General features: G+C 37.4%; 2 protein-coding genes across 3 annotated transcripts; both read left to right on the forward strand.

Moving 5' to 3' along the window:
- The first annotated feature begins 284 nt into the window (after positions 1-284).
- Positions 285-6,186, forward strand: Lsm8 (LSM8 homolog, U6 small nuclear RNA associated). Its single transcript, XM_032906913.1, has 4 exons — positions 285-453; positions 1,352-1,392; positions 3,692-3,819; positions 5,733-6,186. Exons 1-4 carry the CDS (start codon positions 423-425, stop codon positions 5,821-5,823), a joined length of 291 nt encoding a protein of 96 aa, XP_032762804.1. The 5' UTR covers positions 285-422; the 3' UTR covers positions 5,824-6,186.
- A 6,294-nt stretch (positions 6,187-12,480) lies between these two features.
- On the forward strand, positions 12,481-23,725 carry Ankrd7 (ankyrin repeat domain 7). Of its 2 annotated transcripts, none has more exons than XM_032905263.1 (6): positions 12,481-13,008; positions 13,958-14,072; positions 14,226-14,402; positions 15,206-15,312; positions 15,863-16,000; positions 23,665-23,725. In XM_032905263.1, the coding sequence occupies exons 1-6, from the start codon at positions 12,767-12,769 to the stop codon at positions 23,723-23,725; spliced, it is 840 nt and encodes a 279-aa protein (XP_032761154.1). In that variant the 5' UTR covers positions 12,481-12,766. The 2 variants fall into 2 exon arrangements, with proteins under 2 accessions (XP_032761154.1, XP_032761155.1); XM_032905264.1 differs by having other exon boundaries at positions 14,229-14,402.
- Positions 23,726-25,401: the final 1,676 nt, after the last annotated feature.

The following is a 25,401-nucleotide window of genomic DNA, read 5'->3' on the forward strand; positions in this document are numbered from 1 at the left end:
AGAATGTCTCTCCTACTGGAAACATCTTCATCTCGTGTGTCTTCCGGCAGAAAGAGTCTTTCCGCACTACCTTCAGTAACTACCCTAGTGCCTTCCCATCCGGTAGAGCCCTCCAGTGTCTCCTTCCAGTCCGCCTTCGGTGGCAACTCTATACTTCCGCCTGTCCCCGCCTTTGTCTCCCCTTCCGATCGCCACCCGGAAGCCCAGCGGAAACACGCTGCGCATGCCCACTAGTCAGCACCGCCCCGTTTCCTGTTTGTCCGGCTCCTTTCTCTTACTGATTCGTCGCCGCTGAGGCCTCAGAGTCTCGCGATATTTGCGTTCGCCAGCGGGCGCGAATCTGTACGTGTTTCTAGCGGGCGGTGTTTTGTCTCCTTGTTGCTGATTCCTCTCAGATTCCCGGAACCTCCGGGCCCAGCAGCATGACGTCTGCCTTGGAGAACTACATCAACCGTATCCTCGGGCGGGCCGCTGCGACGGCTCAGGCCGCGGCGGGGCTGGGAGGGAGCACGGGGACCCGGAGTGGTGGGCAGTGAGCAATGGGTGGAGGACCGGGGGTCGGGATTCGTGGAGGAAGCTCCCGGATGGACCCGGGGCTTTTTCCATCCACAGCACAGATCTCGGTGTAGTTAGAGTTTTCCTGCACGTAGCCTGTTGATTGTGTATGTTCCAACACTGGGACTAAGGTGAACTGTTGTCCTAAGGACTCCCAGTTTGTAGATCCTAACAGTCTTGTTTGTTCGGGGATAGCATAAACAGGAAGATGCTCCTCAGATGTGCATTTCGGGTCCCATGCCTCCGCTTGAAATGTCTATGCGGTAGAATAAAAATAAATCGTATTGTGATGGTGTTTGGAGAGTGACGAATGGCTTTTAAGAAGCCCAGAGATTTTAAGATAGAATTGCTGTTCTGAAGTCAGGGCAAAAACATTGCACCTAGCATATGCTCAAAGAGGAAACCCTAGTTAAATACAGAGAGGTTTTAATGATGCAAGGATTATTGGTACTTGATGGCATTAATTGGATGAGAAGGACCTTAACATGCATAAAGAGATCCGACATTGATTAGCTCCAATCTAAGTTTTATTCTAAAGGTTAAGAAGTGAGTCTAATCTGCTCAGTGTCATAGGTTGGAAACATTGCTGTTTAAACCAGAGGCAAACAGTCACATACTATACCCTCTCTCGTTTAATTAACTGTTTTCAAGGTACAGTCGAAACAAGTTTAACCCGAGCAGTGACTCTGTTGAATCTTAATTCTTTCTCTTTTTTAAGTAGTTGGAACCATTTCCTTTCTAGGCTGAAAGTTTTCAGTTTGTATTTAGGAAATGCTTTCCTTGACTCAGTTCTCAGGAACTGTTGCAGTAATAACTTCTGATGGCAGAATGATCGTGGTGAGTGACATTTTTCGTTTTCCGCTTTCCTGAGGCTTATTGCTTGTACATTTGAGGTAACATTTCTGGCCCAATGTTCAGACACCACAGCGTACCAATATTCCGGTGTTCTTATGATTCAGCTATTTAGCTTCATCTCTTGGCTGCCTGTACAACTTCTCTGGCCAACCCCGAAGACCTGAGCTGAAAGGTAGAGCTGTGTGATAAACTGATTTGTTTTCTTCTTGCATCCTTCTATTCTGTTTCGTTTGTTTTAACTTAGAGACCTTAAACAGTTTACATGTGTGTGCCCTAATTGGTTGTTTATCGATGAGGAAATGTGCTTTCAGTGATTTCATCATTTTTCCGAATATAATAAGTGGTTTTGGAAACTTAAATTTATGACTTCACTGGTGGCACAATCTTTGGGACCATTGGCTGACCTACCATTTCTGATTGAAATATTTCTTGCATGACTGTAAATTAATCCCATGTTATCCCATTCTGGTTTTTTTTTTTTCTTAAAGATTTAATTTTATTTTTGCTCATGTGTGTGTGTGTTTATGAGTGTCTGCCATATGTGTGAGGGTACACTACACAAGGAGACCACAAGACCTACAGTGAGCCACACCACACTTGTGAGCCACAGTGTGTGGGTGCTAGGAAGAGCTTGGACTTTTAACCACCGAGCCATCTCTTCAGCGCCTTAAATTTCTTCTTCATCCTTCTGACTCTTCTCCTTCATGAGCAATACCAGTCAAAATGACATAGACTAAATGCATATCATGTGTTAAGGATTTTGTATGTCATTTAGTTTGCATTACAGCCTTGTGAAGAATTGCCACTTTTGTTATTAGGAATCTAGCTTAGACAAAATAAGTCCCTTTCCTAGAGAGTCAGTATGACAAGTGACAGAACTGTATAGTGTCATAAATTGTGTTTAATTCCAAAACCAAGGTTACTTCCTTTGCTTGTTCTTAATAAAGGAAACAAATATGTAGGATTTTTTGTTTGTAGTTTGTTATGAGGGGGTGGTGGTGGTCAGATCATAATCTATATTATGTAATTATGTAATTATGTAATCTATATTTGTAAACTATGGGCATTTAGGAAGTCTATTAATGTTAAAAGCTAATTTGAAAATAGTTGATTTTTTTAAAAGCCTTTAGTTTTAATTTCTTGTTTCTGTTACAAAATGTTTAGAAGAAAAGCGGAACAAAAGCATTGATATTGATTAGTTCCTATCTTTATCACAAAGTTGTCTGATAAAATAGTTTTGTGTAAAATGAAAGTGAGAGGACTTTTGGGGGTGGTTTATGATAACCACCATTTACTAACTGCTATAGTAAATAGTCTAATGTGTTTTTCTTTCCAGTTTCTAGACTCCACGTTTCTATTTATTTTATTCTGATTCTATATAATTATAGCTTTTGTAACATGAGAGTTTAATGGTAGACCCAAGAGATTAACCAGTTAAGTTGAAAATAAGCTATTTCTTCAGAAACTTGAAGAGCATCTATGATACTTTCTTTTTCTAGATCCATACAGTTTTTCCTGCTTGTTTTCTTCAACTTAAGTTTCTGATTATTTCAGTTCTAATATGTCTACTATACTATTGATAGAATTCAGTTAGACATACACACAGAACACAGTGTTGGCAGTAAGGAGATGAAATATTAACTATAAGTGTTAACTAGTTTGTAATGACATTGTTTACAACAAAGTAGAGGACTTACGTTGTAATCAGCCTCTGAGCTATCTACTATCCAGGAAATAAATCCTGAACCATCATTTTTATGGAGCATTGGGTGCTGTATTTGAAATGGGCAAACCAAAGAACTGTCTCCAAAGATGAAGGAAAGGAGAGGTGATTCATGCAGTGTGTTTCTTTAGCACTGGACCTTTCCCTAAGAAGTAGTATACAGTGATCTTTTGTGTAGATGGTTTGTGGTTCCCCTTATTAACTTAAAGGAAAATTTCCCCTTAAATCTGTCCTGTTTTAGTTTATTCTTAAGTGCTAGTTCCTAGACTGTGTGAGGTTACTTAAGAATAATGGTGCCTGCCTGTCCCTTGCAACTCTCAACAACTATACAGCAGTCAGATTAGTGGTACAGATTTTCCTCATCATAAAACAAGTACGAGGTAAGCTCTGGGTCATGGAATACTTCTGGACTACAGAAGATATTTTATCTTCTAGTGGATTCAAAGTAAGGCTTAAGTACGTAGCAGCCAACTGAAATGGTTTGATTTATATATTCAGAACTAATTTTTTTTTTTTTTGTTTATTTCTGCTTTTTTTTCCTTTCTCTCTTTATTTCAGGGAACCCTGAAAGGTTTTGACCAGACCATTAACTTGATTCTTGATGAAAGCCATGAGCGGGTGTTCAGCTCTTCTCAGGGAGTAGAACAAGTGGTATTGGGGTTATACATTGTGAGAGGAGATAATGTGTAAGTGTATAAGTCATTTTGAGAACATTTTCACTAGTGGTATGCTTGCTTCATGGAAGAAAGATTTTCTCCAACATATATGATGCATTATGTATAGTAGAATTGTGCACTTAACTTGTTTTGTAGATACAGTTTTTACATAATTCTAAACATTGTATGTCGAGATGCCTCAGGAGTCAACTAAAGTGATCTCACAAATCAGACATTTATCTACTGAGATTTCATGTGTATTTACTTACTTAAGCATTGGGGTTTGAACCTAGAATCTTGTACATGGAGAACAGGCAGTCTACTACTGAGCTGTGGTTTCTCTTTTTTCATTTTGAGACCAGGCCTTCCTAAGTTGCTCAGACCGGCCTTGAAGTTTAGATTCTCCCCACTACCACAGCCTGTGAATAGCCTAAACCACTAGCGTGTGTGTGTACAGATATGTCCAGAAAGGGCCCTGCTTTGCATCAAATTCATGCTTCAAGAGGCTTCTTAATTTTTTGGAAAATCTCTTTTAAAAAAAGATCTCCCATTTGAGTTATTTTAAATAACTCATGCTCACTTAGCTGGTAGTGTTTTTAGTGGACTGGATATACGTATGTGGCCCATGAAGCACCTGTTGTCTTGTTGAATCTAGGGCACTGACAGTCTAGCTTGAGAAATTTTAGAGGTAACACTTTGAGAAAGCTGTAACCATTTTGAACAGTGCTGTTCAAGTCACTGTTCCTGATGATGGGCAGGCTCATGTCTCAGCATTTTCCACTATGACAGCTACTTGCTTTGTGTAGCTGTGGTATGTTTGAAAAGTGGCTGGTGACCAAAGAAGTAGTTTACATTTTCATTTTGGGGTTATTTAGTTGGTTTGCTTGGTTTTGGGTTTTGTTTTGTTTTTTTGTTTTTGTTTTTGTTTTTTAGTATAACCAGAATGACCTGCAAGTTGTTAACTGGCCCGGATTCACTTCATTCTCCTTCAACTTCCCAAATGCTAGGATTATACATGTGATCCACCTTTCGTGGTTAAAATCTAAATTATATTTACATCTTTAGAATACAATGAGGAGTCAAAATATGACTAGAGGACAGTAAAAGATAGTAGTAACTAGGTGGTTTGAAAGCATATGTAAGATGTAGGGAAGGGATACGTAATTTACTTTATGGATACTCTTTAGTTTATTAGTGAATACTGTGAGCTTATTTCAAAATGAACACATGCTCTAGTCACTTAACTTTATCTGAAAACTGAATTTAGGAAAAAATGATCAATTGAGCCTTAGTTAAATTTGTGTTTATAATCTCTAAAATGATCTCTGGAGATGACTTTTGGGTTAAATTATAAGGTGAGTTATATAGGGTAATCTGGAGCAGAGAGCCAGATCCTCTGACCACAGCAGTACTGCTGAAACACTGGGAGTGTGTGGACTGATGGGTTATTGCAGTGCCTCCTGTGCCTTTGTAAAAAGAAACCAGAATTGAACATTTCCCTTAACTTACTGGGACTAGAGCCTGCTTTTAAGAGTCAAATGAAAACAGATTTAGAATTTTAAGATTTTTTTTTTTTGCAAGTAAATGGATTAGAGTCTTGTTGGTAGCTTGAAATTAGCTCCCCCACTTACGACATGGGGACTTTCGTTATGTAAGTGTTGCAGATCAGATCTGCCGTTCAAACAGTTGACAATATGTCTGTATGTACTGTATGTTCCTGTAATACCTTCATGTTGTTCTTGAGTCCCAGGACTTTTGGGTAATTCACTTAGTGATGAAACGGCTTTTGCTTCCTACCTTATATTTTTACTGTACCTTCTTGGTTCCACATGTTTCAGAAAAATGAAATAAGATGCCATAGTTAATGGGACGTTAGAAATGTATGTACGCTTATTTTAGAAATGTATATAACTCTTTTTTTTTTTTCCCCACACTACTAACAGAGCAGTCATTGGGGAAATAGACGAAGAGACAGATTCTGCACTCGACTTGGGGAACATCCGAGCAGAACCCCTGAACTCCGTCGCACACTGAGAACTTAGTGTGCAGGGGATGTCTGTAAATCCTGTACAGAGACTTCGTATGCTGAGAGGGATGTCTAGATTTTTTTATGAGTGTGTAATTGTGGATATTTGACTTCATGTTGGTACACTGTAATATGTAATTTAAATATTTCTACCTTTTTATCGGGAAACATTGCCTAAATTAATGTGGTTGCTTGGTTTATTTTTCTATCAAATGAAACAAAAATGTAAGGGACATTTTGGAAAGTTACAAAGTACCACTCTTTTTGGTAATGTAATATTTATAGGAAATTGGCTGTAAAGAGAACTTAGACTGTTATTGTAACTTAGACATGCAACTAACAGTAATAAAAGACACGTTTCTTTTTGTGGCTTTCTGTTCTTGTTTTTTTCTTAAAGAAAATTACCAGATAGTAAATTGCCGTCTACAGGTAACTGTCAGACTTCTTCCCAATTTACTACAGTTCTCCAGTAGTTGGAAGCAGTTATTCCTTAGGTCTAAGAGATGCGTATAAAGAGTTTGGTTGAGTAATGAAAAACTTGCAAACTTAAATTGCAACAAAAGTTAATAGGAAAGTAGGAATGACCAAGAGTCCAGTATGTGGACAAATCTTTAGGTGCCCAGTAAGGTCGCAAGATTTGGTGTCTGAAAACAGATTCTGTGTATCTTAAATGCCACTGTATTACTGAATTTTTAAAAATAGTGAAGAGCTTTTCACTCTTCAGAGAGCTTGTGTTTAATGTGGGGAGTTAGTTAAATCAGGGACAGTGCTCTTTGCTAACTGTCTCATTGCTTAGTCCGTGAAGCTATTTTGATAGATATTTCCAAAAAATTCGTAGAAAGGGTGTTGTAGGTCATATTTAATTATTTTAAGCATTCATAGAACTCATCAGTTTAATATGTGGGGCAAAATGGGTGGGTATCTTGGTGATAGAATAGGGAAGTGTAGACATCCTTGTAAATCGAAATCTGTTTTTAGTATTTTTCGTTTTTTAAGTGAAAGTACAAAATTTTCTGAAAAGCTGCAACTAGTAAAACATTTAGGTGTTAAAGACTCTGCATTCTCTGTAACAGGTGCTTACCTCTCCTGTTAAAACATAAGCAGCCACAGATAATTCATACGTGCATGCATTTACAAAGCAGGGAGGCTCTACTTGTCTTCAATGCCATAGTTGTATGAGTTAACCTAAAGTAAGTTCAGGAGGAAACGATGGTGCACAGTTTGTGAGTTCTGAAAACGGCTCATGGAGAAGGCTGTCTTGAGGGCTTAGAAGTTTGGGGCCGAGTTTGTTGAGCCCTTTAATATTCAGAACTCTAATGGAGTCATTGTGGTTAATTAAAGTAAAAGCAAGCCTGTGAGGAGGGGGGTGGGAAGTAATGAAGTTAGAGGCTTGGCATCCTAGCTCTTTCCAACTGTAGTTGGTAGTAAAAGGATTGCAATGCAGAATGAGAAAGCCAGGGATGTTTTGAGTAATACATCCTAAACTGATTGAAAAATTAAGCCAGGTCGTTTACTTCCTCAGAGCTTTTATTCTACCAGTACAAATTAAGTCCATACATCTTTTCCCAAAACTATTTATTATACTGTGTTTTTTATTGAGACTGGATAAAACATCCAGAATGCTTTTATGGAAGAACTGAAAGATAAGGACCAGATGCTGTTTTCTGACTTCCTGGATGTCTGTGGCTCTTGTGTGCTCACATCCACTCCAAACTGGACTTGCTCTTGCATGAAAACTATTAAGGGAGCCACTAGTTTCTATGTGGTGTCAAGGTTTGTATGTTCCTTAATGTATTCTGCAATCTATATTATTTATAAAGCTTCAAATCAGTTATAACTTCCACATCTTTGTGATTCTGACACAAGGCATAATTAAAAACCAACTTACTGAAAATGAGTTATTTGTTTCTGGGCAAGCTATTTTCATAAAATTACTTGAAGGGGCAAAAGAGGACTACATAAATTGGGAAAGGTTTTTTTTCTTTGTAGTTGAACAAGTACTATTAAATTATTCAAGATAACATCACTTTTAGGTTAAATCACTTTGTTAAATGGCTTCATGGTAGCAATTTGGGTGTAAAAATAGAACAAATTTTGGAGCCATAAACACTAAAGATAAATTTTTATCAGTACTTATAAAGAAAAATCCTTTAGAATGTCATTCTCAAAATTTAAAGCTAACAATGTGAGAATATATAAGGAATAAAAAGATTTAATCTCAGTATAGGATAACTGTGAACAGTTCTCCTTATGCTCTGAAAGAACGTGAGTGGATAAGGATGTAACTCTTTGTAATGCCATATGAATCTGTGCCTAGTAGTCAACCTTGTAAAGCAATCTTTCATTTGCAGTGTGATGTATCGTGGGACTTTGCCTTCTGGATTTAGTAGCATTGTTTATTCGAGTGCACATTGTTTTGCAGGTGTAATGCTGGATGCTTCCAGTAGTGATCTTATATATGAGGACATTGAAGCTCTGATTTATCTAGGATTTTGTAGACAATGACAGGCCCCCAAACTGGCCTCATTAAAGCTACCTGAGGCACTGTAAAAAAAAATGTTTTTGAGCTCTGCTTATTGGTCTTGGTTTATTACATCGATAGTGGAACAAATGGGAATAATTCCTGAAATGAACCAGGCACTTGGTTACCCCTGAGTCTTTAAGACTCCATTTTATTTATTTGCGGCATCTTTACCTCGTTTTAGAACACTGTTCTGTCTTAATTAAGTCTTAGGCAAATGAGGTAGAATTGCATTGTGTTTCCATGTGAGACTCAAAGGAAGTGTTGGCAAGAAACTAGTTCCATCCAATTTTACAGTGTTCTGACCAGCTGAGCATTCATTTAATTGTTCATACCTCATTCTGCTCAACAGAGCTGTTCTTACATTTGGCAAGTGCTGTTTCGATTGTTACTTCTCTCTGTACTGGGAGCCCTGTAAGGGCTTAGCTGTTACTTGTGGCACTGCCTCCTAGTGACCATTCCTTTTCTAAGCCTCAGAATACATAAATAGACATGGGAGTGTTGTCAAGCTGATAATAAATGTTGAGAGCTGCTTCTAAGCCAGTGACAAAATAAACACATTGTTATCTACCACTTTTGTGGTACCTCTTCCAAATCATGTTGATGCAAAGATTTAATAAGTTCACTAAATTGTTTTAGTATTAGGATATAATGTCTGAGGGGGCATTCCTTTAAAGCTACTAAAATCATCGTTTTAAATAGATATAATTTAGTTTGATCATTTTTTTTCCATTTCTGTTTTTCAGTAAAATCACTGTCTGTAGGTTGCATAATGGTTAGGATGGGGGCAAACTAGACCTCACCAGCTGTGTTTCCTACGTTAGCTAACTGCCCATCTGCTACCAAGCCGCAGCAGCTGGGGGATGGAGGAGTTGAGAATTCAAGGATAGGACTTGTCTTCAAGACATCTTCCAAAGATGGAAAGTTGGCACATTAAACATTTAAAAGAATCCAGCATTTTAGGTCTTTCTGTATTTTGTGTGTTTTTCATATACTTAAATTGTTCTTCAGTTATTCTTTCTCTTTTTGTAGCACAGATAAAGAATTGCTATACAGAATTCCACTCTGTTATCCTACTCCAGTGTTCTTTATATGATATAACTTCTCTGCTCTTAATAGGGTAGTAGTAAACATCCTGGTTTTTTATCTCTGGTTTTTGTTTTATTTCTTTCAGAAATGAAACTAGTAATATGCCTCATGTGCAAAAGAGTACCTCTTTTCCAAGTGGTACTCCCTCTCCCCCTTTTATTAAATGGATTTTTTTTTCTCATACAATGTAATGTGAATACAGCTTCCCCACTACTCCTCCCAGTTCTTGCCAACTACCTCTTCCATTCAGATCGACTTCCCTTTCTGTCTTTCATTAAGAACGAACTGGCTTCCAAGAGATACCAACAAAGACAGCAAAATATCATGAGACAAAACAAAACCCACCACATCCAAGTTGGACAAGGCAAGCCAACAGAAAAATACAAGAGCCCCAAGAGAAGGCACAAGAATCAGAGATCCACTGGTTCACACAATCAGGAGTCCCATGAAAATAGTGCAAGTGGACCTGGTACAGACATGTAGGCCCCGTGCTTGCTGTTCCAGTCTCCCTAAATTCATACGAACGTTGCTCAGTTGTTTTAGAGGGCTTTGTTCTGGTATCCCCCATCCCTGCTGTCTCCCCTACTCCTGCTCCCCTTCCATGTGGTTCACTGAGCTCTAAGGGGAGTGGTTTGATGGGAACATCTTGTTTAAAGCTGTGTGCCCCCTTTCTCTCCTCCTCCGTCCCTCCACTCTCTGTCTCTTCCCCCTCTCTCCCTCCCACCCCTCTCTCTGAATAATATCTGGCTGTAGGTTTTTGTATTTGCTCCCATCTGTTACAAGAGGAAGCTGCTCTGATGATGGCAGAGAAAGGCGTGATCTAGGACTATAGCAGAATATTACTAGGAATCATGTCATTGTTACTTTTTGTTTTTATTTTTGTTTTTGTTGTTTTTGAACAGTAGTGTTTTCTTTTGCTCTAGAGCTCTAGGCTCTGGGCTATCATATCTTGTCTGGTTCTTGGTTAGCCAAGCAGTACTGGGTATGAGTTTTGTCTCATGGGGTGAGCCTTCTGTCAGATCAGACATTGGTTGGTTATCCCACAGGTTTGTGTCATTGTTGCCCTGCCATACTTCGCAGGCAGGACAGATTGTAGATCAAAGGTTTGGTGGTTGTGTTGGTGTTTGTATTACTCTTTGGTAGCCGGCAGGGTACATTGTTTTAGATACTATAACATGGGGGTGAAGATTCTATGTAGGCCCCAGCTCAGCCTCTCCAAGTTCAATGAGTTGTGATAGTATGTTTTAGCAATGGGGCCTTACTGTCAGTCTATTGAGAGCAACCTACTGTCTTGGCAATAGTCTGGATAGTGTAGGAATTTCCACAGGACTCTGGCCAAAAACTCAATTGGATGAAACCCAGCCCAGTACTGAAAGCTTCATTTGTTGACAAGAGTTAAGAATTTCTAAGCCATTTATGGTGGCTTAGCAGGCCCATAATTCTGTCACTTGGGTGGCTAACTCAGAAAGATTACAGATTTGAGGCCAACCTGTGGGTTAAACTGCATCACAAGACCAAACCAAAAGAGGGAAGCATAGGAAAGGGACCTTAGGAAGAGGGGAGGATAGATTGGTTACAGAGTAGGAAGGGATAAGATAAGGTAGGCATTATAGTAATCGGAGCACTGCATACTCATATAAAATTGTCAACAAATAAAACTATTAATAAAATGTTAAGTGCTAAATGGGTTCTTTTAAAACACTGAAATGTTATGTTTTTATTTTAATATGAAGCTGCCTCAGATTATCCACAGCATCTATGATTTATCTCATGCTCTGGCAGGGGTGTGACCTTGAAAGTTGAAGATAGTTTACATTTGGAGTTCTGGGAACTCTTGGAAGAGGGAATATGAAGTCCAGAGCCTCAAGAGAGATGGCAGGTGCTGATGCCCCTGCTGTGGCTGTTTGGATGCAGCTGGTTGCTGTTTAAGTTGAAGGAATGGATTTACCTCAAGGAACTGGATACCCCGAAACATCAGGAAGTAGTCTAATAATATCCACATTTTCCCCCTTCTAACCTTCTTATTCTCCTACCTAGTGTTGGGGGGTTTTAAAGGGAGTAAGGTAGTAGAGAAGGAGAACCCACAAAGTAGCCAAAAGTCTTTTGTTTTTCTGATGGGATATATTTTAGCACGTACTAATATTAATCAGAATTAGTGATCAGAGAAGGAAACTTCTAAGACACATAAGGGAAGCAGGAGAGATTCTAAGCATTATTTTCAGGTAGGCTACAGTGTCTAGGGCACATGTGAATGATACTGGCTTTTGGTAGGATAATGTGGACATGTAATCTACATGAAAAAGATGTTAAAATGGGTTTTTGTTTGTTTTTGCTTTGCTAAGATGCAGGTAACTAGGTAGGCTTATTTGACTCCTGTAGAATTTTTCCAATCTCGTCAGCCAAGGAGCTTTGGGGAGAAACAATGAAACAGTGGTGGGAACAGGGACAACAGTTGGGCCAGGGAAATAGTTAAGTGTTGATGGACAGAATAACAGTCTTCTTAAAGGTCATGTTCTTGAATTGAAAATGAAAACAGACAACATGGCGGCGTATTTTCCATTTAGTCATATTCAGAGTCTCAGAGCAGACAAAGCAGTTTAGGGTTTACTAGGGCTTAGGTTTAAGGACGTAACAGAGGAGGCTTATTTACTGACCACATTTACATGGAAGGGGTTTTAATGAATGGAGTTCAGTCTCATTAAGAAGATCACTGTGGATACAGGGAAAGGTGGACAAGGGAAAAGCAAATAGAATTAATGAGCCTTAGATAGAGTGAACTCAATTGTCAAAGGACTTAAATTTGTGACTAGACAAGGTAAGGTGGAACATGGGTGGCATATTTACAACGTGTGCTTGAAATTGAGAACGTCCAGAGATGGTTGTTATTGTTAAAGGCAAGCTATAGCACGTGACCATGCAAGTGGAGACAACATCACTGGCAGAGATCTACCTTCTGCGTCCTAATCTCAGTTGGTTAAATTACAAGCTATTAAATCCATCCATGAAGGAAAATGGACTCTAAGTTAATAGGTTTCTCTCCAGGCTCAGGATTTAATGGCAAGATGGTGTATGTGGCTGTAAAACCAAAATCAATCACATATGAAAATCCAGTTCCGCTAACTGGATCACAATCAAGACTGCAGCTGCGCAGTAGAAGCCCTGCACAGTTTCTAGGCAACAGATATAGCTTTGGTCCTTGGCTATAGCCAGGCAAAGATTCCTGTGTACACAGAACTCTGGATTTGGTCAGATACAGAAGCAGTCGTGAATGAGGTGCTTGCGGCAGAGGACCTGGGCTGTTGGTTAGGATTCCCAGGAACGTCTTAATTAGAGATCTTACTATGAAGAAGCTCTTCCCCTTCAGGGGAAAGAGGAAGACAGATGATTCTCATAGCCACCTCTCAGACCTGTCCATTAGCCTAGCCAGTACCACGCCCAGCCTGTCCACAGGTGGGGGATATCATCTTCGAGATAAGCCCTTAAAGAAACTCCATAAAGCTGCTTCAGTTGGCAATGTGCAGAAGCTGAAGGATTACCTCGAACGCAAGAAATACGACGTGAATGGGCGGGACAAAAGAAGCAGGTGACCAGAACCTAGGATCTACAGGAGAATTGGGAAGGACAAGCTGGGGCAGCTGACTGTTCCAATCACAGAGAAAGCATGTCAGAGATGCGCAATACTGGATGTCATTCTGCATTTTCCTGAACAGAATCACCGTCTTTCACAAGCCCCTTAACTCATGAATGTTTGCTTGAGTATCGAGCCCTTCTTCCTCTCCTTTAATTCCTGCTTGCTCACATTATTTTCTCTCTTATTTTTGCTCTTTTGCTTCTTGGTGTGCGTTGTGCACTGTCGGGGTGAGGAAAGGCAATCATCAAGAAGGAAATTACTGTCTTTAAGACCTGGAAAAACCGAAATAAATAACATAGTTTTGTTTAAAGAAACTTGATAATTTCAAATAATGCAACAAACTTCCCTGGCCAGACAATGATTGCTTTTCTTCTTTTGTGTTACACATTCAAGTTTTAAAATATATTTTTTATTTGTATGTATGCCTGAGTTTATGTGCATCATGTCCTTGTTGAGGCCAAAAGAGAGCATTGGATCCCCTGGTTCTGGAGTTGTGAATAATGTAGCAAGCTTATTTACTTCATCACAGCTTTCACACCCTGCCTAGTGGTTACATATATTTGCAACATTGGAAACGCCAAAATTACTTGATGGACAGAGAAATACACAATAGGGAGAGATGTCTTTGACACTGCCCTTTCTGTTGGAGACGTTTCTTAAGTTTTTTTTTTGAATCAGGAAGAAAATCCCTTTTAATTTAGTAGAGCCAAATTTTCTTATTTGATTTTCAAGTCATTCATTTAGTCTTTTAAATTTATTAAGATAAAGTATAATTAGCATAATTTTCATTAAATATCAACAAAAATGAAACAAATATATTGATATTTAAACCTGCTTGTTCATGGTTGTAATAAATACCTGAGATGTACCTCTAACTTCATGTTTTATTGTATCGATATAGAACACCTTTGCATTTCGCCTGTGCTAACGGATATACAAACATTGTCTCTCTCTTAATTGAGAATCAATGCAAAATTAATGTCCAGGATAGTGAAAACAGAACCCCATTGATTAAGGTGTGTTCCATTTTCCTTCTTTTTAGTGGAGTGTGTTTAGGCATTTATCCTTGTTAAATTTTATTGGTTTTTGTGCTTCAAGTTATAACAATAAACATTAATTCATGTATCTGAAACAGGAAGTCATCCACTCATTTACTCTTGTTCCACTAGCAGGCAGCAGAGTGTCAACAGGAGAGTTGTGCTACTCTTCTTCTACACCATGGTGCAGATCCAAATCTGGGAGATATTTATGGTAATACTGCTCTCCATTATGCTGTTTGTGGCCAAAATATCTCATTAGCCAATAAATTGCTTGACTACAAAGCCTATCTTGAAGCCAAAAATAAGGTGAGCATCTGTGAGAGGACATATGCATTTTAGAAAGCTACTGAGTATTCACTGCAGATAATTCATAGAGCAGAAACATATACTTTAATATATGAGTTTGCCAAACTGAATTGAGAGCAGAATGGGTTATCAAAATCTGCTAATTTCCTTCTTGTAAAGTGTTTGCATTTCATTGTAGACCTTAACCCTGATGTGCAAAGAAACATATTTATCAGTGATAATTTTCAAATGGTCATACCAGATAAGAATGTTTGAGTTCTTTATAAATTAGAATTAACATAAAATAGTAAACCTCATCTTTTAAAGTTGTTTTAACAACATAATCGCAAAAGAGTTGAATTAAAAATTAGTTATTATGCTAAAAATAGCCTAATTCTCCCTTTGAATTTTAATGAATATAACTGAAAAATAATTATTAAAACAGCATCTTGTTACTTCATTTCAATGATATTCTGTGTATATGATAGTCTTGGAAGTTATTAAATAAACCTGTATAGACATAATTGCATATACATTTGAGATAATGATATGCAAAACTTATATAAATGATATTCTTGACTTGATCACTTTATACCTATGGTTTGCGTTAAGCCTCGAATACAATTTGTATTTAAAAATGTAGCACCTGGACCTTAATTTGTTTAAGACTATTTAAAGTCACATAATTTTAGGGATTGAAACCCTTTAAAAATTAAAATATACATTCAAGAATTTCTTATGAACATACTTTTAAAATTATACTTAAAATTAAAAGCACACACCTAAAAGTTATTTAAGTAATTATTTTGAAATAATATTTACAGGATGGCTACACCCCGCTTTTACTTGCTGTTGCTGAAAATAATGAAAATATGGTAAAATTCCTTCTGAAGAAAGGAGCCGATGTAAATGCATCAGATAAAAACTACAGGTATAGGTATAATTAGTGAAGCCAAATAGGATGTCACATAATTATGGTTTATTAATAAGACTATGTAAATATGAATATATTCATTTATAGATCTGTGATATTTTAACGACATGGTGTGATTTAGGGAAAATTACATATACTTTTCAAATGTTCTTTTTTTTTTAATCTGTAAAATCAAATTGCTTAATCACATATGTGTACCTTTAAGTGATTATCTTCATTTATAATAACTTTTGAATCTTATGTTGAAGCCAGTGTTGGAGTTAATAATGGGAGAGAGAAACTAGGGTACCCAATAGTCCTCCCTGTGGAGATTTGAGGCGTCTTGAGAGCAGGAAGCTTCCAGAAGGCAGAGTTTGAAAACCACTGAGTCAGCTGCTTCCTACTTGAGTGCATGTATTTAGGTACCTTCCTATGGTCTGTCATTGCTGTGCAGTTTTGAGCAGACCAGTCCAATGTTTTCCATTTTCTCCATGACTCCCTTAGGGGTAGAGGACCTATGTTTGAGTGGTAAGTTGAGATGAATAAATTTGTTAATGGCTTGCTCCAGAACAGCCATCATGATTGCTCTGATTATTGAACCAACAAATTCTGTAAAACTTCTTCTTCAGCAAGATGCAGACCTAGCTTGTGAAGATATTTATGGATTTACAGCTGAGGAATATGCTTCATTTAATGGCTTTACTATGTAAGTGACACTTTCAGAATTTTAATAACTATATGAGTATGATTTTGAGATACACAGAATGAGTTCCCCAAAATGCAACTTTTATAGGCTAATAAAAAGGGGATAATATACAAGCTCAAACACTGGAATTCCCAGGGAGTCTTCACCTCTTCCATATATAGAATGAATATAAGAGTTATCTGTTAGATGAATGACAGTTAGCACGGCAGTGGCATGGTAATGTCGAATATACCAGAACAATGTTCTGGTGCCCACCTACATTTAACTAGAAGATTTGAAGAACAGATGATGGATCTACTCATCCCTTTCATTATTTTTATCATTAATAGTATACAGGATGTATGTTATGAGTAGTTATCACTACCATTTTACTATATACTTCACTTTAATGTTTCAGAATTCTGAAGTATATTCTCATTATACTTCTAAGACAAAGATGTCCATGTATAAACATGTATAATTCTGATTTCTCATGCTCAATGAGAAAATAAGATACAACACACTAAAATTTAATGTATAGCTAATTCATTAACTATAGCTATAAACTAATGCACTTTTAATTATTTGTTTTAGAGGAAATTTTAAATTACACATGCTTTGACTGTCTCTCTCTGTTTTTTATGCACCTCATGGTAATCTCAAACTCTCTTTGTACTCCAAGCTGGTTTTGGGTTAGTGGTCCTCCCTGCATATTCTTCCCAGTGCTAGGCTATAGGTTATGTTGTGTATTAAAGCCTCAATCTCATTTTTCCTCACGTGACTGTATAATTATTTGGAAATCAGGCCATTAAATGGGTGATTATGGTAAAAAAAAATCCAGTAGACCAGGTCCAATCCAATCTCATGTCTTTAAACAAAAAAGAGCCTAAGACACAAGGTAAAATACAAAAGGAAGATGGTACACAGGGGTCAAGTGATGTGAAGACTCAGCAAGAGGACAGGCATCCACAGGCAAGGGGAGTCAGAGGACAGGACTTCTCTTGGCTCTCAGTAGGAACCAACACCTTAATCTTGACCTTCTAGCCTTCAACTGAAACAAACAAACAAACAAACAAACAAACAAACACACACACACACACACACACACACACACACACACACACACACACACACCCCAAAGCAAAACCTCCTGTTGTAGCCACATGGCTGATGCTTTGTTATGGCAGTCCAATCAAATGAACCCAGTAACAATGATATACAGCCACCCTTTCCCCCACTATGTTCTGAGTGATTTTATTATTCTCACAGATGATTTTTAGACCACAGTTTCTCCTCCACACCTCTCCTTTTGGATCTCTCCTCTTCCTTCAAATCAATCCTTTGTTTCCTTTCCAAAAGCCTAAAAAGATACAGTTGTACTGGGTATAAACCCTCATATTGGAGCTGTATGGAGCTTTTCTCAGTAGGAGAAAAGGGTCCCAAAAGCAGGTAAAAGAGTCAGAGACAGCTTCAGCTCCCACCATTAGCAGTCTCAGAAGAGCACCAAGCCACACAATCATAAGGTACAAGTGCAGAACCTATCTCAGACCCAAAGAGGTTCCATATTTGTGACTTCAATTTCTGTGAGCCCTTATGAGCCCTGCTTAGTTGATTCTATGGGCCATGTTCTCATAGTGTCCTTAACCCTTCTGGATCCTAGAATCCTTCCTCTACATCTTCTGAAGCATTCCCCTGGTTCCTGGCCATCCATGCAGTCACAGGCATTAAGTCCCTCAAAGTCAATATGACAGTTTCTCAGAAAACTGGGAATCAATCTACCTCCAGACACAGCTATACACTCTTTAGCATATATCCAAAGGATGCTCCTTCCCATTTTCCAGGCAGGAAAGATTGTAGGTTTTGTGGTTAGGTTGGTATCTCAGTCCCATGGCTAGGAAACTTGCCTGGTTATAGAAGATGACCAGTTCAGGCTCTATATCCCTCACTGCTAGGGGACTTTTGTAGAATTAGTTTCATAGATTCCAGAGACTTTTCACTTCACTTGGTTTCTACCTTGCCCCGAAATATTCCCTGCCAAAACAGTCGTCTCTCCTAATCCTAACTTCCTCTATCTCTCCCACCCCTACCTGATTCCTCCTGTTCCCATCCCCATCAACCCCCAAAAGCTATTCTATTTTCTTTTCCCAGGGAGATCATGTGTCATTCTCCCATCCTTAAGAGTTAACCTTATTACTTAGCCAGGAATACACAATGGAAAAAAAAAAGCAAGCATCTTCAACAAATTTGAGAGGTTGAGCAATGGAATAAAATCAAAGATCCAGACATAAATATATATATACTTATGGATACCTGACTTTTGATTAACAAATGGTTCTGGTCTAAATAGATAAGAATGTAGACGAATGCAAATAGATTCATATCTATCACCCTGAATCTAATGTCCAATAAATGTGTACATACCATGTTTGTCTTTCTGAGTCTGGGTTCCCTCACTCAGGATAATATTTTCTATTTCCATCCATTTGCCAGCAAATTTCATGATGTCATTTTTTTTTAAAACAGCTTAGCAATACTACATCATGTAAATACACCACGTTTTCTTTATCCATTTTTATGTTGAGGGACTTCTAGGTAGTTTCCAGTTTCTAGCTATTAAGAATAATGCTGCCTGTAATGAACATTAATTGAGCAAGTGTCCTTGTGGTAGGATGGAGTGTCCTTTGGGAACATGCCAAAGAGTGACATAGCTAGGTCTTGAGGTACTGAATTCCCAGTTTTATGATAAGCCACCATATCGATTTCCATAGTGGCTCTCACAAAATTGCCTCTCACAATCAATGGAGGAGTGTTCCCCTTGTTTCACAGTCATGCCAGCATGAGCTGTCACTTGTGTTTATAGCTTAACGATTTTGACAGATGTAAGATAGAATCTCAGAGTTGTTTTGTTGTGCATTTCCCCAGTGGCTAAGGATGCTGAATATTTCTTTTAAGTGTTTTTCAACCATTTGCGATTCCTCTGTTGAGAATTCTCTGTAGAAAAATGCACCCCATTTTATAAATTGTGTTATTTGGTTTGTTGGTGCCTAGTTTCTTGAATCCTTTATATGCTTTAGATATAAATTCTCTGTTGGGATGTGGAATTGATGAAAATCTCTTATACTTCTTTAGGATTCCATTTTGTCCTTTTAACAGTATCCTTTACCTTACAGAAGATTCTTAGGTTCATGGGTCCAATTTATTGATTGATGTTCTTAGTGTTTGTTCTATCAGTGTTTTGTTTGGGAAGTTGTCTCCTGTGTCAATGAATTCAAGGCTGTTCCCTACCTTTTCTTCCACCAGAGTTAGTGTATCTGGTTTTATGTTGAAGTCTTTGATCTACTTGGACACGTGCTTTATGCAGGGTGATAGATGAATCTATTTGCATTCGTCTGCATTCATATTCAGTTAGACCAGAACCATTTGTTGAAGATGCTTGCTTTCTTTTTTTCTTTTCCATTGTGTATTCCTGGTTTGTTAATCAAAAGTCAGGTATCCATAAGTATATATATTTATGTCTGGGTCTTTGATTTTATTCCATTGCTCAACCTATCTGTTTTTTTTTTTCCGGAGCTGGGGACCGAACCCAGGGCCTTGTGCTTGCTAGGCAAGAGCTCTACCACTGAGCTAAATCCCCAACTCCCTATCTGTTTTTATAACAATAACTAAAGATCTGTAGTATAGTTTGACACCAAGGATGGTGATACTTCCAGATGTTCTTTTATTGTACAGATTTGTTTTAGCTTTCCTGTGTGTTTTGATTTTCCATATGAAGATGAGATTTGTCTTTTCAAGGTCTGTAAAAAATCTGTTGGAAGTTTGATGGGAATTACATGGACTCTGTAGATTGCGTTGGAAGGATAGCAAATTTTATTATGTTAATCCTACCAATCCAGGTGCATTAGAGATCTTTCCATCTTTTGATATATTCTTCAACTTCTTTCTTCAAAGGCTTGATATTTTTTATCATACAAGTCTTTTTGGTTAGAGTTTCCCCAAGATATTTTATATTACTTATGGCTATTGTGAAAGGTGATATTTTCCTCATTTTTTCTCATCTGGTTTATCATTTGTATATAGGAGGACTACTGATTTTCTTTTTTTGAGTTAATGTTGTATCTAGTCAAGAAAAGTGTTTATCAGTTGTAGGATTTCCCTGGTAGAATTTTTGTGGTTACTTATGTATACTATCATATCATCTGTAAATGATACTTTGACTTCTTTCCTTTTAATTTGTATCTCCTTGATCAATTTCAGCTGTCTTGTTGCTATATCTAGAATTTTAAGTACCATATTGAATAGATATGGAGAGAGTGGTCACCCTCTTCTTGTTCCTGATTTTAATGGAATTGCTTTGCATTTCTTTCTGTTTAATTTGATATTGGCTAAAGGCTTGTAAATTGCCTTTGATATGCTTAAATGTGTCTTATCTCTCCAAGGCTTTCATTATGAAAGTGTGTTAGATTTTTGTCAAAGACTTTTTCATCATCTACTTAAATAATAATTTGGTTGTTTCTTTTGTTTATATGGCGGATTAGATTGGCTGAGTTTTATATGTTGAACCATACCTGCATTTCTGGAAGGAAGTCTGCTTAATCATGGTGGATGATCTTGATGTGTTCTTTGCAAATATTTTATTCAGTATTTTTGTATCAGTGTTCATGAGGGAAATTTGTAATTCTCTTGCTTTGTTGAATCTTTGTGTGGTTTGGGTGTCTGGGTGGATGACTGTGGCCTTAGAAAATGAATTTGGCAGTGTTCTTTTTGTTTCTATTTTGTGGAATAATTTGAGGAGTATTGGCGTTAGGTTTTCTTTTAAAGTTTGGCAGAATTCTGAACATCTTGTTCCTAGGATTTTTGGGGTTGTGAGATTTTTGACTGATTCTATTTTCATAGGGGTTATAGGACTATTTACAGTTTATCTAATCTTGATTTAACTTTGGTAAATAGTGTATATCAAGAAAATTCTTTATTCCTTTCAGATTTTTCTAATTTTGTGGAGTACAGGCTTTTGAAGTAAGACTTAATGATTTTTATGGATTTCCTCAGTGTCTGTTGTGATTTCCCGTTTTCTGATTTTGTTGTTTTAGACATTGTCTCTGTCTTTTAGTTAGTTTGGATAAGAGTTTGTCTAGCTTGCTGATTTTCCTGGAGAGCCAAATTTTTTGTTTCATTGACTCTTTGTAGTATTCTCTTTGTTCCTATTTTATTGCTCTTAGTCCCAATTTGATTGTTTCTTGCCATGCACTCCTCTTGAATGATGTTGCTTCTTTTGGTTCTAGAGCTTTTAGGTATGCTGTTAAGTTACTAGTATGAGGTCTCACTATTTTTTATGTAGGTAGTTAGTGCTATGAGTTTTCCTCTTAGCAGTCCTTTTATCATGTCCCATAAGTTTGGGTTTGTTGTACACTAATTTTCATCGAATTGTAGAAAGGCTTTTCTTCTTTATGTTTTTCTATACCACTTTTTTTTAATTCAGTAGAGAGTTGTTCAATTTCTATGAGGTTGTAAGCTTTCTGTTAGTTCTGTAGTTGACATCCAGCTTTAATCCATGGTGTTCTGAGATGATTTCAGGGATTTTATCAGTATTACCTTATATATTGAGACTTGCTTTGTAATTGAGTTTGTAGTAAATTTTGGAGAAAGTTCTATGAGGTGAAAGGAGGCATATACTTTTGTGTTTGAGTGAAATGTTCTGTAGATATCTGTTAGCTCTATTTGTTTCCTAATGTCTGTTATGTCCAGTATTTCTCTGTTTAGTTTTTGTCTGGATGACCTGTCCATTTATGAGAATGGGATACTAAAGTTTCTCACTAAGAATGTGTATTTAAGCTTTAAATATGTTTCATATTCTTTTACAAATGTGGATGCCCATTTATTTAAGGCATTGATGCTAAGAATTTAAAGGTCATCTTGGTCAATCTTTCCTTTGATGAGTGTGAAGTGTCATTCCCTATCTCTTTTGGTTTGGTGTCTATTTTGTTAGATATTAAAATGGTTGCAGCAGACTGCTACTTATGTCCGTTTGCTTGGAAAATCTTTCCCCAGCCCTTTACTCTGAGGTAATATCTCTCTTTGAGGTTTGTTTCTTGTATGCAGTAGATACATGGATCCTGTTTTCACATCCATTCTATTAGTCTGTGTCTTTTTATTGGGAAATTGAGTCCATTAATATTTAGAGATGTCAATGAACAATGATTGCTAATTCCTGTTATTTTCTTGTTGTTGCTGTTGGTAGTGTGTGTGTGTGTGTGTGTGTGTGTGTGTGTGTGTGTGTGTGTATTTCATAATAGCTAGTTTCTTACATTTATTGTGACTGAAAGTTTTCCTGGTTATAGTAGTCTCGGCTGGCATCTGTGGTCCCTTAGAGTCTATAGGATATCTGGTCAGTCTCTTCTAACTTTCAGAGTCTCTGTTGAAAACGTGGATATAATTCTAATAGTAATAATTTTATATGCCACTTGGCCTGTTTCTTTTGCAGTTTTTCATATTCTTTCTTTGTTCTGTATATTTAATGTTTTGACTTTCTTTTCTAATTCAACTTATTTGGTGTTCTGTGGACTTCTTGTACCTTTGTAGACAGTCCTTCTTTAGGTTAGGAACATTTTCTAATACAATTTTATTGAAAATATTTTCTGAGCCTTCCTCCTCATCTTCCTTCCCATCCTCCTCATACTTCTTCTCCTCTTTTTCTATTCCTATTATTTTTAGGTCTGTTCTTTTCATAGTATTCCAGATTTCCTTGATGTTTTATGTCAGAAACTCTTTTAGGTTTAACATTTTTCTTGACTATTGTATCGAATCTTCTATACCTGAGACTCTCTCTTCCAACTCTAATATTCTTCTGATGATGCTTGCATATGTAGTTGCTATTTGTTTAATAGATTTTCCATTTCCATGATCCCCCCAGTTTGTGTTTTCTTTAATGATTTTCATTTCCATTTTCAGGGTAAAATGGTTTAACTTAATATTTTTTGCCTGCCTGCTAATAATTTCTTGGCTTTCTTTAAGGGATTATTGATTTCCTCTTTAAGGCTGTCTATTACCTTCTTGAAATTGGGTTTGAGACCATTTTTTTTTTCTTGTGCGTCTGCTATGTTGGAATATCCAGAGCTTGCTGTAGTAAGATAGCTGGACTCTGGTGGTGCCGGATTGTCCTGGAAGTTTTTGATTGTGTTCTTATGTTGATCTCTAGGTGTCTGAGTTTGGGGTAATTAATTACAGGTTTCGGTACTGATTTCTGACGTTGTCTTTGTTAGATGGATGTTGTTTATGCCCCTTGGTTTTTGTTTCTTCCCTGGTCTTTTTACTGTAGTGGCCTACATTTCTGGCCACCAGTAATTCCTCTGGGCCTCTAGGGAGCTTCTACCACCCCTGCCTGACCTCTGGGTTTCTGGAGTTCTGGGAATTGGTATGGCTTCTAGTAGAACAGGAGCTGTATGCTGGGCTATGGTGATGAGAGGTGGGAGATTTTAAGGGAAGGCTGGGAAGGCTCTGAGCCTATGAGTGACTTTTAAAGATATATTTGCAACAGGGATGGCAGACAGTTGGACCACAAATGAAGTGATGCCTATTAACAGGGAGACTTGAGAGGGAAATGTAAGGGGAAACACTGGAGAGGGATTAAATTTAATAATGACTAGAATTTTTATGAATTTCACAATTTATGTATATTCTCTTTTGTCTAGGTATCATCAGTTAATTGCCAGTAATGAGAAAAAGAAGAAAACCGAGCAAACAGCTCACTGAGCAGTTTTTCTTGTCAGTTTATATTTTCTTTCAAAAAGGGAAGCAGCCTTTTCCTTTCAAAGCAGTACCTAACTATGGAACTAAAATTTTCCTCTCTTTTGAAATCATAAATCATTTTGAAGATCTTCATTAACATTTTCTGATAGCCCATTTACTAAAAATTAAAAATTCTATGATGAAATTCTATGGTCTATGGTCTTTTGAATTGTTGTAAACAGCAAACTTTTTGCATTTATACAAAATGTTTGGAAGATATAAAAATACCATAAAATGTTAGTTTATTAGACAGACATTTTTGAATAAATACTGTTGGCAAGTAATGTAATAAAGTCATGAAGTAAAATTAAAAATTAAGAAATAGAGGAAGTGAATTTACTTGTATGTACAAAAATGATTTTGGTATTCATTTCAAAAGTAAATACAGATATTTAGGTCTGTAAATCACACACATACACAGACACACACATCTCTCTCTCTCTCTCTCTCTCTCACTCGCTCTCACTCTGTGTGTGTGTATAACTAATAAATAAATATATATATATATATATATTAGTTAGATAAAGTATTAAGTCCAGGAATTATTTTCTGTCTTTGTCATTAATCATGTTTTGTACATCTACAGTACAGAAAATAGAAAAACAGCTTGCATAAAGAAATCATGCTGCTAACAGGTGACTATACTATTCTGCTTTTGATTGATGTGACAAAATACCCCATAGAAACAACTGAGAGGAGGAAGGATTTATTCCCCTCCCCCAACCTCTAGTTCAGTGAGTTCAGTCATCCTAATCGGCTCCATTCTTTCTGGGCCTATAGAACGTGAGAGTAAAACTACACTAAAGGAAGAGTTTAATATTACTTGCCCTTAGACCACTAACTCAATACTTTGCTCTGAGTGACACTGAAACACCAGAAGGGAGAAAAACCACCTACCAGATCTTGGCATTAAGGTAACCGATATTTAATTTCCAATGAGGTTTCAGTCTGTGGTCCCTAAATGAAAGCACTTCCTGGCCCTCATCAAACCCAGCCCCTGCCCAGAAGATATTAATGAATGTTGGGAGATGTTCTAGGATGTCAAGACCAGAGAATAATTATGCTAAAGAGCCAGCACATAACACATGCTCTTGAGAAACACTAAGCTGACCCAAAGCAGCAGTACTGCTGAGACTGAGACCCCCCAGTCTATATTCTCTACTATAGGTTGTGAGAAAAGGGAAAAGCAGAAGGTTCCAGTATTCTTTGTGTTCACTGAGTCAGCGTTCTAGAGTCTTTACCAATTGTGTGTATATGTGCTGTGCCTCTGCCACTGAATGAAGGAAGAGTGATGAACCCATCAACAGAGGCTAGGATGACACAGCAGCTAAAGGACACTGAAGGAAAATTCTGGCATGAGTATTAAAGGAGACGGAGTTTCTCTGACTCTTGCAGCCCACACTCTCTCAATTATAAAGATTAATTCATGATAGATGGGACGGCATGGAGAAGTCACTAATGTTAGGTTATCATTAGGGGGGAAGAAGAGATTTGAGTTGGATCCTGAAGGTGTGGAATTTTGACACAGGACATAATAATAACTATGTGTGATAGAAAAAGAATCATGTGTTTTCTATCCTTCTGAGAAAAAGCATCATTGAACTTTTGCTCCTGGGGAATACAAACATGCAGGTAGGATG

The sequence above is a fragment of the Rattus rattus genome, chromosome 6 (genome assembly GCF_011064425.1).
Source record: "Rattus rattus isolate New Zealand chromosome 6, Rrattus_CSIRO_v1, whole genome shotgun sequence".
NCBI classification, from domain to species: Eukaryota; Metazoa; Chordata; class Mammalia; order Rodentia; family Muridae; genus Rattus; species Rattus rattus.

Bases quoted from the DNA above. Each gene is read 5' to 3' on its own strand.
- Lsm8 (XM_032906913.1), top strand. From the start codon at position 423: ATGACGTCTGCCTTGGAGAACTACATCAACC. The intron at 454-1,351 runs GTATCCTCGGGC...CTCAGTTCTCAG, and splicing joins CTTGGAGAACTACATCAACC to GAACTGTTGCAGTAATAACT. The intron at 1,393-3,691 runs GTGAGTGACATT...TCTTTATTTCAG, and splicing joins CTGATGGCAGAATGATCGTG to GGAACCCTGAAAGGTTTTGA.
- Ankrd7 (XM_032905263.1), top strand. From the start codon at position 12,767: ATGAAGAAGCTCTTCCCCTTCAGGGGAAAGAGGAAGACAGATGATTCT. The intron at 15,313-15,862 runs GTATAGGTATAA...GGCTTGCTCCAG, and splicing joins GCATCAGATAAAAACTACAG to AACAGCCATCATGATTGCTC. The intron at 16,001-23,664 runs GTAAGTGACACT...TCTTTTGTCTAG, and splicing joins TCATTTAATGGCTTTACTAT to GTATCATCAGTTAATTGCCA.